Source organism: Thunnus albacares, chromosome 8, assembly GCF_914725855.1.
Source record: "Thunnus albacares chromosome 8, fThuAlb1.1, whole genome shotgun sequence".
NCBI lineage: Eukaryota > Metazoa > Chordata > Actinopteri > Scombriformes > Scombridae > Thunnus > Thunnus albacares.
The window spans coordinates 3020393-3044378 of record NC_058113.1 but is presented as its reverse complement, the minus strand read 5'-3'; the positions used below and the strand labels follow the sequence as shown (position 1 = coordinate 3044378).

The 23986-nt window shown below is 39.4% G+C and overlaps 1 protein-coding gene across 2 annotated transcripts; it reads right to left on the bottom strand.

The window, feature by feature from the left end:
• Positions 1 to 55: 55 nt before the first annotated feature.
• LOC122987401 (cytochrome b5 reductase 4) lies at positions 56 to 22128 on the bottom strand. Of its 2 annotated transcripts, none has more exons than XM_044359278.1 (16): positions 21699 to 22128; positions 20602 to 20711; positions 20123 to 20276; positions 17776 to 17876; positions 17246 to 17330; positions 15910 to 15991; positions 15745 to 15802; positions 15307 to 15400; positions 14789 to 14821; positions 14556 to 14678; positions 14142 to 14282; positions 11401 to 11547; positions 8450 to 8600; positions 8085 to 8171; positions 6897 to 7058; positions 56 to 4432 (listed from the first exon to the last, which is right to left on the bottom strand). In XM_044359278.1, exons 1-16 carry the CDS (start codon positions 21820 to 21822, stop codon positions 4378 to 4380), a joined length of 1707 nt encoding a protein of 568 aa, XP_044215213.1. In that variant the 5' UTR covers positions 21823 to 22128; the 3' UTR covers positions 56 to 4377. The 2 variants fall into 2 exon arrangements, with proteins under 2 accessions (XP_044215213.1, XP_044215214.1); XM_044359279.1 differs by lacking the exon at positions 21699 to 22128 and adding an exon at positions 20934 to 21282.
• Between the last annotated feature and the right edge of the window lie 1858 nt (positions 22129 to 23986).

Genomic DNA, 23986 nt, shown 5'->3' with positions numbered 1-23986 from the left:
GAGGGTATTTTTGACATGTGGACCTGTGACCTGTGAGAGGAATAAGCTTTGGCAGAGAAACAGTGTTCTGCGTTGTCTACCACATAAGTGTAAATAGGAGCTGGACAGCATTCACAGGAGACAAAGCTTTATTTTGACTTGCCAAGCCATAGGATGGCTTCAGTATTTGCTTCTAGAAAAAAAAAACAGTTGCAAAGGAAAATGGCAGTAAGTACTGAAGTTTACCTTACATGTGTTTTTCGTAAAATGAAGCTGCCAGAATATTTTGCCAATATTCAACATGATCAGTTTTTACCTTTTTCATGCCAAGAAAGTATTCAGTAATTCCCAAGGGCTGTACTTTTGTCAGGGTGGAAATGATGGAACACTATCTCTGAACTGCATCACATCTCTCTTATAGAGGAGGACTGGCAGATTTTTAATGAAAGGCTAATACATGTCACATATATTGACAGACTGTATATCAGTCTAGCCCTTGCAAGTGCAACAATGCAAAATAATTTGGAGTCTATACATGAAATAAGAATGACACAAGGTTAACAGAGGAAACACAGCATGTAGAACATGAAATATATAAATTATACCATTCCTAAAGAATAGTCAACCACAGAACAACCAGTATGTGACAGTAAACCAGCTTCCTCTAAGTCTGTGGTGTCTAGTTCTGTGCCAGTCGACCTTTTCCTTCCAGTCGACCAGCTCATTACACCGTTTTCTTCCTCCTCGGTTGAAACCGTGTTGATCAGTGAAATGAGCTGCTGTCGTGTTTGGGAGGAATGAAAAGTCTGCTTATGGCACAGGATGGGACACCACTGGCTTCAATAAAACTGGCTGTAACCTGAGAGCAGGTGGCTGGACCTGATGTTGGATTGACTTTGTGCGTGATTCAGTGTATCTGGCAGGAAGTGGATTTATATTTGAGCAGTGCACCACAAAAAGTTCGATAACCTTTATGTATTTTTTTTTTTCATATGAGAGAATATCTATTTTGCTACTTTACCCCTGGCAGTGTCTTTACCAGGTGAGATGAGTGATTTATTCAGAATAAAAGAAAGAACTGAGCAGTCAGCATGAGGCACAGCTGAACACAGAAGAGTGCCAACCTTCAGAAACTCAAACAGACAATCACTTTGGCAACCACAGCTGGCTTTTTACTTTGTCCAGGAGCACATTTTTCATCTTGTTTTCTAAGAAAATTAAAACAGTCAAGCTGTGGCACAAAGAAGCCCTTGAACAGCAGCATCAGTCTGGCTGTGATGATGACCGCTAGACGTTTGGAGCAGCCAGACTCTCTGCACACTGTGTTCATGCCTTCTTTCAAAGAACCTTGTATTTAATACAGTGATTTTACTGAGACGCTCTTGGAAATTGCTAGTGAATTCTAAGCAATCTATTTGAAAGAACCAACCTTCAAACTAATGGTATGAGCTATTAGAGAGCTTCCCACTCATTCCAGTAATAATCATAATCATAATCATAATCATAATCATAATCATAATCATAGAAAGATGTCACAGTGCCAACTGCCAAAGTATGCCATCATTGTGGCAAAAAAGGATCTCAAGGATTACCATTTAAAGAGTAACTACACACTTGCACCAACATGCATGCGTAGAAATCAAGTATAGGACTTCTGACCACACCCAACGCAAGGGATAGTATTGTCAAGGTTTTGATGATACCTACAGTACTGTGCAAATGTTTTCGGCACTTTAGATGTTTAGATTCTTCACCATGATGCAACACCTTCAGGGAGGCATCTGATGGTCCTAAATTTATTCTGCAGCATGACAACGAGCCCAAACATCCAGCCAGAGTCATAAAGAACTATCTTCATCAACAAGAAGAACAACAACGGATGGTTCAGCCTCCACAGAGCCCTGATCTCAACATCATGGAGTCAGTCTAGGATTACATGAAGAGACAGAAGCAGCTGAGACGCCGAAATCCACAGAAGAACTATAGCAACTTCTCCAAGATGCAGGAACAACCGACCTGCCAAGTACCTGAAAAAATGTGTGCAGGTGAACCAAGCAGAACTGCTGCTGTTTTAAAGGCAAAGCTGCTCACTGCAGATATTGATTTCATTTAGGTTTCTTCTGTTTACTGAACTTTGTATGACGTTAACTGATAAATAAAAACTATTTATAGCGTCATTTTTTGAAAGAATCCTCACTTTACTTTTAGTACCTAAAACATTTGCACAGTACTGTACATCTAACCAATGCTATACCAGTCTGGTTAAAAACTCCCTTGACATTAAAGATAACTTCAAACAGACCAGTTTTTTTTTAAACAACTGTTGACACCAGCTGATATAAACTGTGCAATATGAAGACATTAAACACATGTTGAGGTTTGAAACTCCTCACCTCTGATAAATGAGGTTTCATTACAAACATGTTGGGTGAAAAAGGGAAGCAACTAACAATCTTATTCTCCTATTTTTCTAATTTTGTGGGTGGAATACTGTGAATCTCACAAAGGCAGCGAACAACAGGCCTCATGCATGAATGTTTTCTTATTTTTCTCTTATATTTGTTCTTGCACAAAGCAATTAAATGAAACAAACTCTCTTAACTGCCTGAACTTGCCCTAAATTGCTTGTTTCAGCCTGATGACTGTCACTTGTTCATGAGGAGCTGTACTCATGAGACCATTAGCTAGGACAAGCTCAGAGCAGGGACATATACCAACTGGTCCAGAAGGTGTGGCCAGGCATTGATGAGGCTCGTACCACCAGGATGGCATCAGGAAACTGGATGGGAACGTTTTTGTGGTCTGATAGCCGGTTGGTAAAACTCCAGCTCATCAAGTTCATCATCCAGACTCTGTATAATGCGCCTTGATGTGTCCATCCAGCCATCCAGGGGCAAGAGTGAGATGAGAGGTGCTGACATGCTTGCCGTCAAGTGAGCTCTGGATCAGAAGGAGTGATGTGTGGTGTAGTGCTGCAGGGACACAAGGTGGTGTGTGATCAACCATGGCTGGGTCAACAGTGTCTCTCTAGGTGACATCACTGATGCTATGTCTCAGTGCACCACAGGATGTTGCTCAGACATTAGAACATCCAGCTGGGCTTTTGTGAAACAGGCCAGGAGGTGCTCATTTGTTTTTAAATTGGGGGATTGCTTGCTGTGCAGGAGCAGGCTGAGCTGTAATGTTTTCCAGTGTGCTGCACTACTTCCAACATATACCATGTTGAATTTGTGTGTCCTGAATGTGTCTCCTGTTAGCTAACTATGAAATCTTTTTGCATTGTTTACAGTACCAGTACAATCACATACTGAAACATGACATACATCATGTAACATCAGTGTTTCCTTTCTGTTGCAGCAAGTTTTGAATGTCTAAGGCAGCAGAAAGCAGGTTTTCAGTCAGTGTGTAGTTACCCTTTAAAGGCTAAAACAAGTCAGCATGATGACTCAGAATTAAACCGGGGTGACTCAAGACTCTAATCAGAGGAGTGCTAATGAAAATTGCCCCTGTCTTAGTGAATAGGAGACTAACCTTTCAGGATTGGTCCAACCGTTTAATGCATTTTATTTCACTGCAGTGGCTCAAACTCTCCACTCCTCACTCCTCTTCTACGCACTTCAAGGCTCATGTTAATTGTCTTTGTATTGCATATACTTCAGTTTACATAATCTCATTTCTTTTTGTCTCTGTATGTTTTTCTGCTTTAATTTTTACACACCTTTACAATGTTTCAACTCATAGTTTACATGAACTCTATTAACTTTGCCCCAGACACTGACTTAACTGTCTAGAGTTGTAAGAATCTTACTGCACTGTGAGGTTTGTCATTTTCTTTCCAGCTTGTCAAATTCTGGGTATGGAGTTATATTTGTGCCGTATTGCTGATAACATGATGAGACATTTTGAGCACAGAAAAAAACATTTTTTGCAAGCAACTAGATTATATTTTGTAGAGAAATTAGTATTACGCAAAGAAAAGTCTAATTTGAGCAAAAAATGTATTTCAATAAATGTATTTGTGTGTTTGCTAAGATCCATGTAAGTGCACAATGATGATATCTTTCATTCTATTTTGCTTATTTCCTCTCTGTCAGTGTGTCTGCTCAAGGAATGTATTGAGCACAGAAGAGAGTTTTATTTGCTCAAATTAAAATATTGTTTGTGTGATAACATCTCTACAAAACTTATTTCCTTGGCTTATAAAAAAAATCTTATTCTGTGCTTAAAATGTTCCTGTTGCGCAGTCAGGAATGACTCATACCTGGGGTGTGTTGTTTTGTTTGTTGTCAGCATCATCAGGTCCTTGATGCATAGAAATACAATGTTCCTTTCATTTCTCACAAACACGCACTCACAGGCACACACAGTCTTTGTAGGGTTGAGTCAAGGCAGATCTCATCAGCCCTGGAAGGCGTGGAGCTCCTCTTCACTGAAGCCCTGCTGCTTCACCAACCTGACACACAAACAAACAGGAAGTACTGTATGTCAAGGTGAGAAAGTATAAGGACGTACACACATTTTGAGGTCTACGGTGCGTAAAGGATAAGTTAAAAAATTTTCACATTAAAGGACCAGTATGTAGGGTTTAGTGGCATCTAGCTGTGAGGTTGCAAACTGCAACCAGATGAATACCCCTCCCCCTCCCCTTCCAAGCATGTAGGAGAACCTACGGTGGCTGTGAAACATGAGAAAAAACGAAAGGTCCTCTATAGAGCCAGTGTTTGGTTTGTCTGTTCTGGGCTACTGTAGAAACATGGCGGTGCAACATGGCGGCCTCCATGAAGAGGACCCGCTTCCTATGTAGATATAAATGGCTCATTCTAAGGTAAAGAAAACACGATTCTTATTTTCAGGTAATTACACACTAATTAAAACATACTTATGAATATTATATTCTATTTCTGCCCTTCCACTAGATGCCACTAAATTCTGCACACTGGACGTTTCATACAATACGCACATGCTCATATGTACATTGAGAGAATTCTTCCTCCTGTTTATACTGGCCATGAAATGTCTCTGATGTAAGTGATGGGGAACAAAATCAATACAGTGTTATTCAAAAATGCATTCCAAAGTTCAGCTCGCGCTAATATGAAACTCCAGCTGTGAGACAGATCAAGTGGGTTTCTTTCCAGTCTTTCTAGAACAAAGTTCCCTCTTTTCCTTACTCTGGACTGTATTCACTTGCTGAGCTGCAGCAGAAGAACAGTAACTAGTAGATACCCACTTGATTCAACTAAGTCAGACTCCTGAGGCCTCATTTATTCCAGCTGAACTTTGAAAAGCAGTCTCACACAGACTGAGGACCTTGGATTTCGTGCTCCATCATTTCCATTGAAATGACTTTAAGAAGGGATCTCTTTAGAAGAGATTCAATAGAATATCACAGAACAGCAGCACTCCTAAACCTGTTACCTGCTAAGTTTGTGTAATTCTGTGTCCTCAACCTTATATCACTACTTCTACTATTGTTAATAAAAATGTTTATAATGAGGATTTCTGTGCCTCACAATTCTGGTTTATTGTAAGTTATGTCTTATTGTTGTAATCTTAGCCATCATTCCTATCAGTAACAGGGTAACAGAGGGTAACAAACACCCCAAAATGATCCCTTCAACAAAAATTGGAATGTCTAAAAGAGCTGTATGTTTAAGTAATTATATTCCATTTATGTATATGAGGAGCAAACAGGAAGTCAGCCAGCTTGGGCAGAGGAAGTCTCTAATGTACATGCTGTCATCAGAAAGACTTTAATGCACACACTCTATAGGCCCAAATAGTTGAAAGCCTATTGAAACCTGCAGAGACTTTATCTGTGCATGAACCCAGTGAGCAACTGTCATAGCGATGAATGAGGCCCCATCTTGGAACACGGTATCCGTTTAACAACTACTGTACTTACTGCAGTTGTGTGCACAAAGTTTCCTGTGCAATGAGGATTTATTAGTGATATTCCAAGTGCACTCACTTTTGCTTCTACCTCCAAATAAAGTTTCCAGCCTGTGTGATTGTCTGATTGATTGTATCTCTTGTCCTGTCACACTTTGTTGAGGCAATGAGTGCGTTTACATGTGTATGAGTTTTGAAGTATCCCAGTTTCTTATGTAAACACCATATACTGGTTTCAGAAAGCTAGATAGGCCCTTATCCCAGTTTTGAGAAACCTTGATATGCTACCTGGAATACTTCCACAGAAACCAGGATACTGTGGCATGTAAGCACCTGATCCAGGTTTCTGATCATTCTCTGCCATGTTAGCAGGTGCGTCATCAACTCAAATTACTGAGTAGTTAGTCAATAAGTAAAAATGATGATGTAATGATGATCCACACACTGAAATAAAGGGAACTACTGGAATGCAGATCATAAATTGTATTGTCACTTGTTTTCCATTAAAGAGTAATTAATGGTTTCCGTGTCTCTGTACATGGGTTTGCATATGCAGACGGGTTCCACACATGTGCACTAAGAGCTCCTTTGTTGTATTTGGCAGAACAACCATAAAAGGTTGAAAAAAAGAAAACTTTGTGTGACTGCTTAATGAGAACAGGACCAAGGATGAGGAACACAGTTCACAGAATACATGAAACAAGTGTCCAGTTTGGTTTTTTTTTTAAACGCATGTGCACGGACCCTCACAGACATGGAGACTTGGCTTTTACTGTGAGCAGATGGAGAAGCCAAATGAGCACTGTGCTAAATTCAGCAGTGTTTAAATAGCCAGCGTTCATTTTCAAATAGTGAATCAGGAATCAAGACACACCAACAGGCAGATGATCAGAAACCTCCAATTCACAAATGACTATGGTGAGTAAAACATTATGATAACTGATAGAAATTGTTGCCAAAGCTGTGGAAAAAAAGGCGTAAGTTGTAAAACACTGAATTATCCCATGCAGTGAGGTCTTGCATACCCTGTTGTTAGCTCTGTAAAGGCAGTGGGGCCACACACACACACATAACATTTGGACCCATCTGGCCTGTTGAGGAAATCCTTGAGCATGGACTCATCCACCCGGCCCTTCCTGCCCGTCCAGCTTTCACAGGGCTCAGAGAGGACGTACTCCACCTGAAACCTGACATACACACACACACACACACACACACACACACACACACACACACAAATTCAGAAGATGTACAAAGACACTGAGGTCCAGATGTAGCAGAAGAGTTCATAAAGGTGAAACTTCTGCCTTATTCCAAATGTGGAATTCAAGCCTGTAAAGTCAGACTATTCATGCTGCAACTAACTCGCACCACTAACTAGGTGTGAAAAAGCACTCACTACACACACACTATTGCCGATTCTCATCTGGATGTGTTGGTAAAAATTGGATCCTGAGTTAAGTGTCAACATAGCTGTCATGATAAAAGCTTTTGCAACTGATTTTTCACAGTAACATATTTATTTTTCACCAGTGTTGTTGACTCCTACAAGAAAAATGTTTAGTTTTAACTCAAACTCTTTTAAAGCGTCCTATTATGATGTACTGCACACTACACTGGTGTGATATCGTACTGTAACACAGGGATGGACATGCTTGTCATAAACAGAGATTGTATAATGTAGCCTTGGTGAAAGTTTAATAAGAAAGATCTTTTGTCTCGTGTTCTGCCTTCATTCCTCTGGAGGTTTAACTCATTATAGTGGGTGTATTTAAATACAAGCTCGATAACGTCTTCTCTCATTATTTTTTCCATTATAATATATTCCAAACTGTAAACAATTATAAAGGCAGAGTACACTCCCAGTGGTGGATGATATCTGGCTCTTGCTCCTACATGGTTTTATTGTAAGTCGCTTTGGGTGAAAGCATCACCAAACTAATAAATGTCAATATTATTAAATACTTATTTATTACCATGGTAATAATCAACATGCTTAATGGATGGACTGGTGACAGCTCACTCTCTTTCTCTTCTCTTCTGCTTATGTCTCAGTTTTTCCTGGTTTTATGTTCCACACTTTACAGACCAGGCTTCCCTGATCTCACACGCACCTACTTTCACACTCCACAACTTAATTTCATTTAGAATGCATAAAATTTGTAGGTCAGGTTGTGAAATGGACAAACACAAACACACACAGCTATCTGTACCTCTCATCATTAGCAGCTAATGCATCCAGTTGACAGCGCCACAGAATGTCCTCCTCCCGTCGGTTAAAAAAGAGCAGCTTGGTTTTTCTGAGGACACACAAACATGTTATGATCAGACGAAGCCTTGGATTTATAATCGGTTGCACAAACAGCTAAAAGGAACACACTGCGCTTGTTTTCTCAGAACTGGCAAGGACAAGCACCGTCTTTCAAACTGGGAATAAGTTCTAGATACAGAAATACACCTTCTCGTTTGGGTTTTAACCAATGTGTTGAGACAATAATAATAAAATAATATATAAATAATAAAAAGTAATAAACATATTGACGAGGGATGATGTTGTTGTTGTCTGATAGTTCCCCACCTGATGCTGTCATTATCCTGCAGGGCCAGTCGGATGAGGCGAGCCATGGGCGTGAAACCTGTGCCTGCTGCCAACAGGTAGAGGACTGTGACATCACGAAGGGGGCGGGGACTAAAGGTACCTTCTGGACCGCTAACAGATATGTGGTCACCTAAAGAGTCACAACAAACAGTGAACAAGAACTCATGAATACTAGAAAATCATCTGGAAGAAGACTCCAGACATCACATCAAGAGATTTTTGTTGGTGATATTCAGTATCACTATTCAGTACCACAAATAATGTCGCATGTATAAATCAATAAAAACATATAAACTTGAGAAGGGAGGGAGTGACTAGTGTTTGCAGAAACTGTCTATATTGGGACAGTCATTGTTTATGGGAGGTTAGAAATGACATAACTAAAAAGATCTCTAAAACAAGTGGACACTAGTCCCTGATGAGAGAGCATGTGAAGGTGAAGCAGGAGATTAGTATTAGGTAACATCTCCAGCAGAGCAGTAATGGAAAATAAATGTCATCAGATCATATAATGCAGGCTTCTGGAAACGCTCAAGGACGGCAAGAGCAGCAGGTGTGTTTATGACTCATGTCTCATGTTTTAGGGTCAGAGCAAGCTGTCTTGTGTAACTGCTAACTGATTAAACTGAGTGGTGTTTCAGCATGATGGAGGAGGAGGAGGAGGGAGAGAAATTAAGAAATTAAGCCAGCTGGAGGAACAACAGAAAGAGTGAGCAAATATCCCCATATATTAGATAGCCTCTCATTTTTTCTTCATATTTTCAGTTAAAAAAGCTGAGTGTGACTTTTGAAACAGCAGTTTGACTAAATAATCATAACTCGAGGTCTACCTACTAGCTTTACTGTATGTGGAGGTTTGGATCACATCTGTGTGTATTTATTAGTGGATGGAGTTGGCTCAGTTGTCATGTGACTTATGTATGGGTTGTGGGAATTTGCAATAGCTGTGGGGAATACTGCCTCAATGATACAGCGACGACCCTGGACAAAGACTGAACGAATGAACAGCAGAAACAGATCCAAACCACTCACAGAATCCAATGGGAGAGGCTCAACGTGACGTAAATTTCGTCATCTGCCCACATCTGTAGGGGTTCATGCCACCTGCAGCCCAAACTTTATGACCACACTGACTGTAAGCTCAGGCCGCACACGCCCACAGACATGTAAGAACATGTTTGCACTCTGCAGACACTGGATGTAGTAATAACAGAACCCTGTGTGACCATCTGATTAGGTCATGGAATATACTTGACCTGTGATATTATTTTGTCAAACCTAAAATTCTATTTTTATTTCATAAACATGTTCTCATTAACATGTTCCTAAATATCTGATCTGTAATGATCTGTTTGAATTGAAACGACTCCAGCTGGGGCTTTCTAACTGTGGTACTTGCATGTCTAGTTGCCCTCAGTATATATATAACTAGCTATTGTTATTTTCTTCACTAATGCACAGCTGGGCTCAGCAGATTATTATGACACAAGTGCTGACTCATCATTTTGGATTCTGGCCCAATTATGGCAAATATATGGATGAAAGTGAGGTTGAGAGGCAGATCTGAAGTCTGCTGTTAGCTTGTTACTGTGAATGGATGAATGGAACCACACCAAGTCTACAACGTAGTTTAGGGTTAGGCTACATCTGTTGTGTTTTAGCCTACAGTTCAGGCTAGAAGAGTTTAACTGGACCCTCATTAAATGTGTTGGAATCACATTATTTCATTCATTATTCTATGCAGCATTTACACTATTATTTATTTTCTGAGCTTAGTGATGTCAGACATCACTAACCGCCTTGTGAGCTCTCTTTGAGCTCCCACAATGCACCTTGAGGGGAGCCTCACACACTGGGTGCTTTCCATTCTACTAATTATGCTTCTTCCCATCCTCACGCTCCTCCATCCTCCAGGCCATGACCTGGAAACTGATCAAGGTGGTCCTCCATCAGAAGAGATGAGGAGTGAGGAGGCTCACAGAGGTGCTTGGAATGAGGAACCACAGGTGTTTCCTATGCTGAAGTTCTTTACCACACAGCAACAACACTTCAGAATCTCTTAACTGATTGGTCAGCTGATCCAGCGGGACAGTTAGCGTAGCAGTCGGCTGTACTGTAATAATAACGATACTGCATGATTGTAACACTGTAGATTAGTTTAACTACCTGTGGAAACAGGAATCACAGCTCCGATGCAGCTCTATAAAATACAAATATTACAGAATGATCCAGAAAACTGTTTAACAACTTTGTTGACTTTCTCTTCATAAGCCAAAAGGATTTTCTTCTCAGCGTCTTTTCTTGTTTTCCATTCAAAGTGCATCTTGTCTCATTTAGAAAAAATACACAGCGACAGTCCTACACAGCCACACAGTTATTATTACTCTATAATATCAGCCTGAGCCTGAGAAGGACGTCAGACGTACTGTACTTGTGGTCTTACACAAACTAATTAGGCTTTAATTTATTTTGAATTTATTTATTCATTTAAAAAAATATTATTTCCTAAAATTTGATAGTTGACTTTTACATATTTGACAGTTGAAATGCTGTAAGACATCAGTAATTACCAACTCCTCAAAACAACGCTGGAGTGAGAGAGAATGTCTCATTTGATGAGTTAAATTCTTCCATCTTTATGTCTCTTCTTTGAATCTTTCTCTCACATTTCAGGAGGAGCAAAGACATGAGGAAGAGGAGTGAGTGAGTGAGTGAGTGAGTGAGTGGGTGAGTGAGGGAAGCGAGTAGCTACATTAGCCAAATGGAAAGCACCCACTGTCTGCATAATGCTGCCTTACAAAATCAGACACTAATTACACACAGACAATGTGGGAAAATTGAATGAAATGACAAGTGTGAATTTAACCTGAGCTCTCTCTCCTCCTTCTTCACAAGACACACACACACTGGTGTCATGTCTGTGAACTTACCGATGTGCAGACTGTTGAGATGTGGGGTTAACACTCCGTCAGGGTAGACTTTGATCATGAGGTACAGGTCTGATTCCTGTGAGGAGTGATGGGAAACTGCTGCAAGATTCTGGTCCACTGGAGTGTAAGGCCTCACGACCTCTGTGTCTGGATATGGACGACAATAATGACAAAATAAAATAATTATAAGAAGTGTCTAATTAAATCCAGTCTGTTCCTTCAGAATAGTTTCAGTCCTCTGAATGTATTATAATGTTCTTCTTCATACAGATCAGACTGGACAGAGATCCTCTCTACATCTATCTGTACTGATGTAGGGTTGTATTTTCTTAAAGGCAGCGCTCTGACTGTTTGGTATTTTCCTGACCTTGAAATTCACTTTGTGCTTTGTGGTAATTTGATAACCAACACAGAATGCATGGTGCACATGTGGGAGGAGAAGCACAGACAGGTGGGAGGTTCATTCAAATGAGGCAGTGCAAAGGCAGTTGTTGTACTTTGGTTGAGAGTCCAAGACATTGCATTAAAAACGTGTCAGAAGCACGTCTATGTGGCCCGACGTCAATCTGTTGCTGCTTTGGTGATTTCATTCAATCTCTGCAGCATCTGAAAGCAGCAAGACTGATATGTTGATAAATCATCTGATGACACCAGGCTGCTACAGTATAACCACACACACCTCTACACACATCAGACTCAATATTCAGCTTTTTATGAAGGAGGTGTTGGTTAGCAGCTCATCAGCCTCTTTTACAACTTTCTTTTTAGCAAAAGTAGAATCTCATGTTTTTGTCCTTGAAACACATTGTGGTGCAAATGCTGTTGTGTAACACTAATCACTAAACTATGTGACCATGTACGAGGTGACATACATTAGAATTATTGCTGAAATAGCGTTGGTCCAATATAATCATATAAACAGCTTCACCAAATCAATTTCTTTACTTTTTATTTCTGTCATTATTATGGTAACTAACTGATGAAAAAAACGACTTCATCTGTGTTTGGCTGCAGATTTATGGTGACGTGTGTTCATGTCGTGGTGCTCTGAACTGTCCTGAACTGTGATTGGCACAACTGTTTCAGAGCTATAAGAGCAGTGATGTGACTGGCTGAGAGAGCATTTATTCATCACCACACCCGCTGATCTATATTCACCTTCACTCAGCCCTTTAGCATGTTGCACTGCTGCACATACATGAACCAAAACAGCAGGTGTACATGGAGACAGTCTGTGTGTCTAAGACCTACCACCTTATGTTTATAGAGTAAACACTCCTCCACCTACAATACTCTCTCTTCATTACAATTAAGACCTACTTTATACTGCTTAGTGCCACCTAATGGACATTGAAATATAACACACACATCACATCATATATATGATTTCATATTTTCACCAAGTTTGTCTTAAAGCCATCATGTTTATCATTGTATGAGTTTCTGTTAAATGGAAGACAAGAGATGCATGATCTGTATTTTTTCCATAATATTCTAATATATGAATGCACTTCTAAGAGATTTAGGTAAAAAGTTACTTATAAATTAGGATAAATGTGAACCACAGCCTAAGAATTTTGTATTTATGAAATCAACATGATTTATGAGTAAATTAACAAACAAAATAACAGTCGTATACTATCATAATGTAACAGCACATGCATGTCTATGGAAACACCTGACTTGATGTTGTGGTCTGAGGTTGGACTGTGTTTTCTGTGAAGCTCATAGTGCTGAGGGACGATGCAGCAGGAATATACAACAGTTAAGTATCGTGAACTAGGATCAGTGGTGAAACAGGAAGCCTTAAAGTACTGGAGATTTGAAGGCAGGTCAACAGCAGAGACTGGAAAAATTAGGCACCTCTGGTTGGACCTTAAAGGAAGTGTCCACAGTTTTTCAAGTCTGTCTTAAAGCAACAGTCTGGAGCTCAAATGAGCAGTGAAACATGTTTTTCTTGCAGTAATCATTCCTCCTGTTCCATTCCTTCATAATGGAAGTGATGGGGGACAAAATCCACAGTCCTCCTTCTGTGCAAAAATGTATTTAAAAGTTTATTTGAAGCTAATATAAAGCTTCAAATCAAGTAGATATCTTTCAACGTTACAGTCTTTTTAGTGTCAAAGTGCCACTTTTTGTTACTATACTCCCACTGCAGCTCAACAGGGAAACACTGTCTGAGGAAGCACAAAGAGGGAATTTGATGCTAAAAAGACTGTAAATGTGGCAGATATCTACTTGATATGACTAACTCAGACTGATGAAGACTCATATAAGCTTCACAGAGACTTTTAAATGCATTTTGCACAAAAGCGACTGTGTGGACACACTGTGAATTTTGGCCTCCATCACTTACATTTGAAGAGCATCTTTTAATAGCCTCTTCCACTGTTCATATGGACACCTGACTGTTGTATTAAGACACACTTTAAAAATTATGAACCTGAACTTTAAAGCAGCCTGGACCTTCTGTACTTAGTGGTTGTGATGAGGAATCATGCTCACTAATGTAAAAGGTAGCCTTGGTGCAGAGACAGCCTAGCGAAGCCCTTTTTCCATTAACTCACTATACCATACTAAGCTGTGGTGGAGTGTACTCCTCAACACAGAAGGTAGCAGCCTCATTGTTTTCCTTACTTTTATGCACAAGTTTATTTCAAAGTGATAAGTGAAAAAAAGCATCTTCTTTGGTAAAGAACAGAAGGAAACATTCACTGTATTGGGTTCAGTGTCTGTCTTACCTTGAATAAGTGCTTTGAGGTAGACATGTTTTCCAACAGGCACATGCATGACGGTCCCACGTGGAAGTTGTAATCTGAACACATGAGTGTTATGGTTCACCTCAGTCTTAGACACCAACACGCAATCCCGATAGTAGAGGGCTGTAAAAAGGAGAGCCAATCAGTGATCCAGTACTAATACAACAATCATGACAGATGATTGTTTGGAGGAGGAAGAAGTTTTAAACTATCTTGTACGTAAAGATGTATAAGTATAAAAACAGGCTTTATTTTTTCATGTAGTTTTGCTGTTTAATTTCTTGCACCTCTAAGTGAGAAATTGGTTTGATACAAGGTGTGTCATTAGCATTAAATTGGTCTACATTCAAGTTAAAGGCAGTAAAACTTCATGGTTTGTATGATGTTGGATCTCACCTCTGTCTTTTTTGCGTGCAAACGTATTGTGGAATTCCTGTGGCTGACCAAGACTTGCCCATTTTCCTTTAACCTGCTTGCGTATGGTGACCTGAATCTTTCCCACGGTGAAAGCAGTGTGAACTGTTGAAGAAATGACAGTTGAAGAATAAGAACAGGACGATGAACATCAGCACAGATTTCTACTGATGTTTTATTTGATTTGTTTACATCAAATCAAGATGTTGTCTTACCAGCAACATTTCCCTCAACTTCTTCAGTCAGACCTGGAAGAGCATGAAAATGACACCTGTTTTATAACCAACGTCTTGTGTATATCAGCATAATAATGTGTAATCACACACAAATCAACATTCAAATGAAGTTTAGACTTACTGTATTTCAGTAAAACAAAGAACCAGTGAAACATAGATTCATATAACAGCTGACACTATATTTTATGTGTAAACACAGAAAAACAGACCAGAGAAACAGAAACACATGTGAGATGTAACACAAAGCAGTACAATAACTTTACAATAAATTCCTTACATAAAATACCTAAAACCACCATTTCAGTTGTTTTATGTTTTCTTTACATTTATAATATTTTGTGCTTCTCAATTTAATATATGAAGAAGGTCAAATATTAGAGGAGGAGAAAGAAAAGAGAAGGAGGCAGTAAAGTAATGCTCTGCATCTCAGTGTTTCTCACTTATGTTTTTGTAGGAGAAAGTAAATGGAAATTTATAAAAGCTACATCTTTACTCACGTAAATGAACCATGTAGGACATTTTTCCCAGCAGCACTTCCAGTCGTAAGACATTGGCCTCGAGGTCAGCAACGGTACAGCCTGAGCTGGGTATCTGGCAGAACAACACAAACCTTTAATCCTCCACCAATGACCCAGACACTTCTTTGGCCAATCAGTGACAAGGTGCATCATTATTCAAACTTTCATCAAAATCAGAGCAGTTGTGTGGCAGGTGACGGATAGACAGATACAGAAACTCGTCCCCCTGTCACCCCAACCAAAACGTGAGGGAGCACAGATGAAGCTGAAAAGGGTTGTTAGTTGATTTATTCCACACATGGGCACAAATCTGAAGACTACTTTACTTCCCCACTGCAGCTTGCACTGTTTGCCACTAGAGGTTAGAGTAACTTATTTGATTCCTCATGAATGTTTTTATGGTAGATGAGTGGTTACCTTCCTTTTGGTGTAAACAACCAGATGAACAGTGGCATCAGTTTGGAACCAGTCGTACCTACACCAACAGGAAACAGATAATGATGTCAGTGATTATGTACTACTCTGTTAGACTCTAGCTGTGACATGTGTACTATATCTATGTGGATGTAGTGTCTGTTATACCGAGGTCGGGAGTCTTTGTCTGGGGGTGGAGCCACTGAGGTAGGGGGGGCGAGGCTAGTCGGCGGTGGAGGTGGGACCATAGCTGAGAAGAAAAACAGACCAAAAAATAATAGTAATAAAACACATCATTACAATTAAGACTAAAGTTCAGATTAGAGTTAGATTGACAATAACACTTATACACTCATACATTCAATTATTGAATTAATATTTTTAGCCATTAAAGCTAAATTACAAAGGTTGTACATTATCACGACCACTATTGAGACATAACATCATTCTTTAGGTAGATTTCCAGGCAGCTATTTGATCTCCACTCCTTTCAGTATGATATGAAAATCAAGTTGCACAGACTTGAAAAATGCTTGAGATAAGCAATACGGCACATTTTTTTGTCAAAGTTGTTCTTATTGTTTGGAAATCCAGTTTGCAATCAGAGAATGTTCTGAAATCTCTTAATTGTTGCTTTGTTAGTAAAAAACTTGAGTGAGCTGCTGTTTTGGGCACAACGTTGGACCATTTTATCTTTCATTTGTCAGTTATCTTTTGTACCAGGGTCTGTATTAGTCAAGCATCTCAGAGTGGGAAAACAACCTCTCAAAAATTCTTGTGTCAAGACTAAAAGTAAAAGCATTTTTATCAGCTGTCTTTACTTTGTGCCTATCTCTGTTGATATTTAGGAGAGCTTCAGGTGTCTCACTGTTAGAGGAGTTGTCAGGAGAGAGTGTTCAAGCAGAAACATTTCATGGGAGGAGAGATGTTTAGGGAACACTTGATGACAGAAAAGATACCACTATGCAAAAATGAAAGCATCTTTGTGACTGAGCTTGTGCAGGAAGCATCAACAAAGTCAATGTAGTAATTTGCTTTTTGGCAACAGAGAAATTGCAGCTACGACAGTGATGCAACAGTGATGATTTGGCTCTGTCACAACCAACAATTCCTGTACTTACATCGACTTTTTAACCACACAAGTGATTTGCTAATATTTACTTAGAGCCTACTATGAAATGGCAATCAGATTTAAGCTATGTATTAACATATGAGATGACTAAGTTACCATGGTCATATATTACACAAACTAGTGGTTTCCCACATTTCAAAAGTTTCTGTTGTCTCATTTTTCAGACTGTAACTGTCAGGAAAACTACAGTATATCATCATGATCTCTACTTTGCAAAGTGTGGTAAAACAGTAACATCACTCTCTGTCAGGAGTCATCTGTCTTCTTGTACATCACATTCAGGTTAACACTTAAGTGTCCCTACAGAAGTTAAAAACAGCATGTGAGCCTATTAATACAGAGATACTGTCAGTGAGTTCAATGTGTGTGTACCTTTGACTGCTGTGGTGGTCGTAGTGGCCATCCTGCCCACCAGGCATTCTTTCAACATGGACTCGTAGTTTACCCACCGATGGACCTGTGAACAAACATATTCATGTTCCCATAGCAACATATATGAACCCAACCATACCCACAGTAAACTACATTCTACAGTCTTACAACACAAAGACAGCCAGACAATAAATGTTGCCATCCTCCCAAGCTACTGGAGCTTGTTTTGACTCCTGCTGAGCTTTTAAAAAGACACGTTACATTCACTGCTTGGACAGTTGTGCCTTTGTTAAGTCCTGATAAGCTACAAAAAGTAAGCAGGAGACCAGTCTTTATCAGCTAAGGATGAGATCTTTCATCAGTACCACAACAAACAAGCCCAGAAGCAGGAGTGTACCAGATAATTACAATGTCTATGAAAAGTGCCACCTGTCAAACAACTAACCAGGTGAAAGCAGCATTTTATGGTGACTTTCCGCTTTAAAAAGCAACATGAAAATGTGCTTTACTTTCTCCGTCAGCTTCCATACCTGGTCAAAGAGTTCAGTGCCATCTATCCCAGCTGCCTTCATCAGCTCCTCTTCTCCTCCAGGGTGGTAGTCCATGTAGGGGGTGACATTGTAAACCATGCCTAAAAAACATGTTAAGACCATATCAGTACAGTGCCCTCTGCTGGTAGATAATAACCACTTATTACAAAACTCCAGTAACTGCTGATTTTAGGTGTGACATTTACATGTTATGTCATTTGGCAGGCGCCTGAAACCAAAGCGACTTACAAGCGTTGGGAGGACAGTGACTCATAAAGAGCCGTGCTACAGATTCTCAAGTATCTGAGGTGAAGCCACAGAAGTTAAATACATTTAAAGCATTTCACTAAAAGACCTGAAGAAGAAGCTGAAGTAAAGCAGGCCACTATACATCCACAGTATTCGCCATTAAACATCATTTTCAAGCAAAAATGACAAAAATTCTCCAGTTTTAACTGTGAGGCTTTGATGCTTTTCTTTGTCTTATGTGATAGTAAATCTTCTGGTTTTGGGGTGATGATGAAACAAACAAGCAATTTCATATCATCACCTTGAACTAGGCCTATAGGACATTTTCACAATTTTCTGACATTTTATAGACTGAAAAATAAATCACTTAATCGAAAAAAAAAAAACAATTCAGCAGATTTTGTTTTGATTAAATAATTATTAGTTGCAGACCTACATGCGTCAAAGAAATAGTAGTCTACACCAGCATAAACACAGGGGCTCTGACACTACATGCAAACCTGTGGTGAGTCTGAACAACAGAGAGGAACAACAAGAGGTGCAAGAGGAACAAAGTCTTCACTCAGGTGAGGCCAACATCACCTTTTACCAGAATGACATCAGAGTGTGGAGGGAAAAAAGAAACTGCTGCTAAACCAAAACACTTCATCTGTTAAACAAGGTGCAAGTGTAAGATTCCAGTGGAACAGCATCATGATCACTTGTTATTAATGATGTCAATTTTTAACCAAAATATTAAATACTGTATTGACTAAAATATCAGATGACATTTTATTGTACACATTAGCAACATCAGATATTCTTTTTCAAAGAAGAGAGGTCCAGTGTAACACCTAACAGCCCTTTAAGTGTTTACTTAGACCAGATAAATATTACCAGTTCTATCAGTTTTTGATATATTTTGCTGCCACACAAAAAATGAATGCCAATTGAAAATTAGTCACAAGTGTCTCCTGATGTCTTTACTGCAGAAACTAACTCAATCATCTGTAAAAAGAACTCATGTCATGATGAAGAGCTCAGAAAATCAGTCTGACTGCTTCTAAGAGCCTGAGAGGAGGAGAGGAGAGTGTGTGATGTGGCTGACAGACAAGCTACACAGATGTGGGATTAACATTCTGCTTTAATGGAAGTGCTTCTTTTTTTTTTGCTTTAACAAGGGAAAATACTTATTTTTGGTCAAATTGTATCTAGAGGACACTTTTGCAACAGTATTTTGCTATCTTCAAAAGGTCTTTTTCCAAAAACAGATGTTTTGAGAAGCTGAGGTCATCTTAGAATCAAGATCATCTTATTTTTGTGCCAGTACGATACTTTATGATGACTTCAGTTTGTTTCTTTGTCCACTGATATTGGACGCCTGTGCTTACTGACTACACACTCAGAACAGAATGCCTGCGTTACAAACTAGGGCACAAAGTGTAAAAGCAATGGTCAGTTAACACATTAGAGGGGTAACAAAAAATATTGTTAAGATGCATTATTGGAGATGTAGGATCCAGTGTTTTTGGAGCTTGACCAACGCTAGTCCCCTCACTTTATGAAAGTGCAATATTACTTTATGAAAGTGCAATATTACTTTATGAAAGTGCAATATTACTTTATGAAAGTGCAATATTGAATCACTGAAGTATCTTCTTCAATCACTTGTGCTGGTCTACTGAGTCAACACAGAAAAAAGTGTCCAATACTTTTGAATCTTGACAGCCAGGCTTTAACTGGCCAAAGAAATGCCTCAGCTTGCAGGTAAAATGTGTTATCCAAAGTGCTGCACCTTTCCCCATCAAGCATTTTGATCCCTTGTACCCTCCTGCACTCACGCACTTTTACTGAGCAAAGAGGGGCTGTTCATTAAAGTCTGTGAGGGTTTGGTGCTTTGGTGTAGTGGACATTAGGGCTGGGACTCCCTGTCCGGAACATCCCTCTCTAAATTCCACCGTATTCATGAACGATCAGGATAAGTGGGATCAAGTATCATCAAGCTGACATCAAGTATCCTCCAATTCTACTTAACACTACAGCTGCCAGCAGGTTATTCATCTATTTTCTCAAGTGTGAACCAGCCACTGTCCCCTGTCAGACTACCAAGGAGGCTCACCTCGTATACACGTCCAGCAGTCCTCTCTTTTGTTGTGTTTCTGCAGCTCTTCCTGGGTAACTTCAATCAGACGCCCTCTGAGCCCGGTCAGATCTTTTCCACTCTTTGAAAACCGGATCCAGTCCATCAGACTGTGGCCTGGCTTCAAGGCCACCTAATTAAGCAATGACAGTCATGTAACAGAGGACAAGCGATCGGGAAATATGTGGTCATGTTAAGACCAAATTTAACACAACAGCGTCATCTTGAGTCTGCTGACATGCCAGTTATCAATGCTGCTATCATTATAGATAGACACCTGCTGGATTATATATATGGCGAAGTGAGAACTGGTTCTAGAGGATTTACCAAGACATGAACGTTACTTTTATTGTCACTTGAAGAAAACTTTAATCTGACAGGTTTTAGAAAGGAGTTTGATGTGCTCTCGACAGAGGTTGCAGTATAATGAGAGGTGATTTCAATCTGTTGCTAGTTACCTTGTTCCTCCCGGACTGTCCTGACGGACCGACCCGCTGCTGGGAGCCCGGCGCAGGGAACGACAACATGCTGTGAACGCTTCGGAGAAACCCCAAGTCTCGAAGAAAACCTACTTAAGCAACGAAGGTTTACCACAATATCACATGAACGACAGTTCTGTAGTCTTACTTGCTGCTAGGTGTCACTGGTACAGTTTCCTTCCTCGTTGTGACACATCTCTGTCAAAACTGAGTTGTGCAATGCTGCTTAGCAGGAAGGCTATGCTAAGCTAGGCTAACAAAACATTTTGGCCTGCCTTACTACCTAATAAAAACAAAAGATATGTCCTCACATTCAGTGTCTATCAACGCTATTATATGCCGTAATATCATTAGTTGATTGCTCTCTAATAGTCAAATACCAGTTCAACCCTGCCTGTGGCTCCGCCACCATATAAATTAAGACTACAATAACTGTCGCACACTGTGACGACAACGTCAACAATATGTGTCATCAAATTGCGACGGTCCTCCGTCACCCTCCAGTGTTCGTATCATACTTTGCACAGTATCGCAGCCAGTATTTACAGAAGCAACAATAAACAAATTATGTGCCATTCTGACGGAAAACAGACCTTTTTTCGCGGCAGACATTTTAACACGTCATAGCAGGAGAAGCACAGGTGCACTTAATAACATTAATAAATGCTGTATACTGTATCTGGACAGGCTGTGTATACTGTACGTAACACCTAACTTACTATATGAAGTAATGCCTTTTTTCTTACCATTTAATATTTATCTCAGCACCATGTGCACTCTTCACTTTCCTGCACTATTTATATCCTGTTTACAGCTCACAGAGACAGTTTCAGCTGTAGAGTCATTCCTTGTGTATATTTCTGAAAATTATTGTGTTGTTACTCTGGTTAGGTATGTTGAGAGCCACTAAACCGGAGTCAAATTCCTTGTACGTGTAAACATACTTGGCGAATAAAGATAACTCTGATTCTTACATTGAGGTGTGCCAGTTCCAAGGCTCCAGTATTATGCACACTGGCTCACAGGCATGTTTTACTGAGAGACTTAAACTGACCTGAAAAATGACAATAACTGACCTGGAATTAAACTGTTGAAAATAGTGGTGAAAGATGACACATGTCGTCCACTTGATTCACTCTCACTGTCATCATCATCATCCTCGTCTGAATCTCTGGTTTTCCTGTGCCATTGTGACAGCATGGTATCTATCACACAGCTTTGAGGTTGTATTTATTTACAGTGTAATACAGTCCACCTCTGACTCCCATCATGGCAACTGAAGAGTTTGCTTCTGAAAGGCTTATCTGTTAAGAGGATTCAAGACAAGAGTTCTCTGACTTCAAAATAAAGGCCTGTGCTTGTTCAGTGAAGGCTTGGCAGAGCTTCTGTGTCCCAGTAAGCCTTTCATTAAGCCAGTATGCACAATACCAGATCCCTGGCGCTGTCTCACCTAAATGGAGAACTTATAATTATTAATGTCATTATTTAGAGCTGTGCTTTTCTTGTCATGAAGGTAGGTCAGTTACACAGTCAGACAGCAATGGATGTCCCTGTTACTGATTGGATAGTCCATAAGCTGTCTCATCAGTCTGCAAACACCCAAAGTCAGATGATACTCTTTTTGTAAAATTATGTATTACAATCACAAATAAAATTCAAATATTTATATTTTATTGTTATTGTTTTGTTGTTATTTTCATCTTTTAAATTTAAACTTCTATGTTTTAACAGCAGTTATGCAACAGACAGCTTATTTATGTTGCAACAGTACAGCATTTTCTTAGTTTGAATTAGAGTGACGTGTTGCAGAGGGTGGAGATGAGAACTAACGTAAACTTATTCAATAAGAAAAATCAGAAAAGAGATGCAAAGTTCAAATTGTTCTGTTCATGAAAAGAATAAGATTTTTTTTTTCACCATTCTAACAAATTCTTCATGCAGTGCATGATAGGGAAAAATACTCACAGTATCCAGTTACTTTTGAGTGCAGTTATATTATTTCCTGCACCATCATTCACTTTCAGGTGGAAAATGCACAAAATAACATGCAGACCCAATCAAAAGAGTAACTCCAAGAGTTGTATATCACAGGTTGAAGATCAGTTCTATATTTCTTTCCTATCTCCTCCTTTTCCAGAAACTGCTTTCAGTGTCACTATCTTGTTTGTCTCCTCAATACTTAAAGAAAAAAATGAAGCAACTTGGTATCTAATAGGAACCTTTGTGCAAGGAAAAACAAATTATTGCCATAGTCAATGTCTGATCACATAAAACTCAGCTAGTGCTTTTTAAGCTGAATATCCTCAGTGATCACCAACAGCTACTATGGTTTACAAATGGTGGGAACTTTCTAAAGAAATTCTTGGGACTGGTGTATATTTGCTAGTAGAAAAAGGGTAACAAGCAGGAAAGGTGTACGGAACATACCTTAAATCTTATTTTTTGTGCATCAATTCTGAAACCAAACCTCTGGATTCGGCTTGGCACTCACCTTTTTCAGAGTTGCCCAGGGTGAGAAACACCAGATGGGTGTGGGGATACTAACAAGTAAGACTGCAACTAATGATTATTTTAATTACCTATTAATCTATTTCTCAATTAATGGAATAATTGTTTGGTCTAAATATCAGAAAATGATGAAAAATGTCCATCACTGATTCCAAAAGCCAAGGTTACATAATCAAATGTTGTCTTTTGTCCCGATCGACCCAAATATATTTAGTTTGCTATCGCAGGAGACATAGAAGGGGCATTACATCTGATTGGACCATGTAGTTGCTCACCTCATTGCATCACTCAAGTCATCATTTCACTTCATTATGCATTATTTCTACAGTTTTTTGTCATTGTTAGGTTTGTGCTCATATTTTGCTTGTTGTCTGTCAAGGATCAGTTAACATCTAACTATATAACAGCATGCAGTACCACGTGTTCCTCCTGCAGATGGCAGCAAAGATCAACAATACTGAGTCAATGGCTGACAACATTTTTCCTGGTTTTGTTGGTTTTGATTGTTGTTTGTTGTCCTCTCAAACATGGTAACAAAAGCACAGATACTCAGCTGACAATGAGTTGTCTTGTTATTGTTCTACATGCTGAGGACTATATTTTAAAGTGAATTTTACACATTGGAGCTTGATGCTTTGTCAGTTGTCAGCGCATTTAAAAGTATCATGTTTGTTGGTTCTTTATAGAAATGTATCTAACCACCATCCTCTTCTCACCATTTTTTTCCTTCCTTTGCATTCTGCCTTTCTTTCTGCATCTATTTTGTCACTCCACCCATCTCTTCCTCTCTCCCTGTAGATCCAGCACAGGGGCAGATAATTACAATTTCAAAACCATTTGCCAGATCATTACCAGC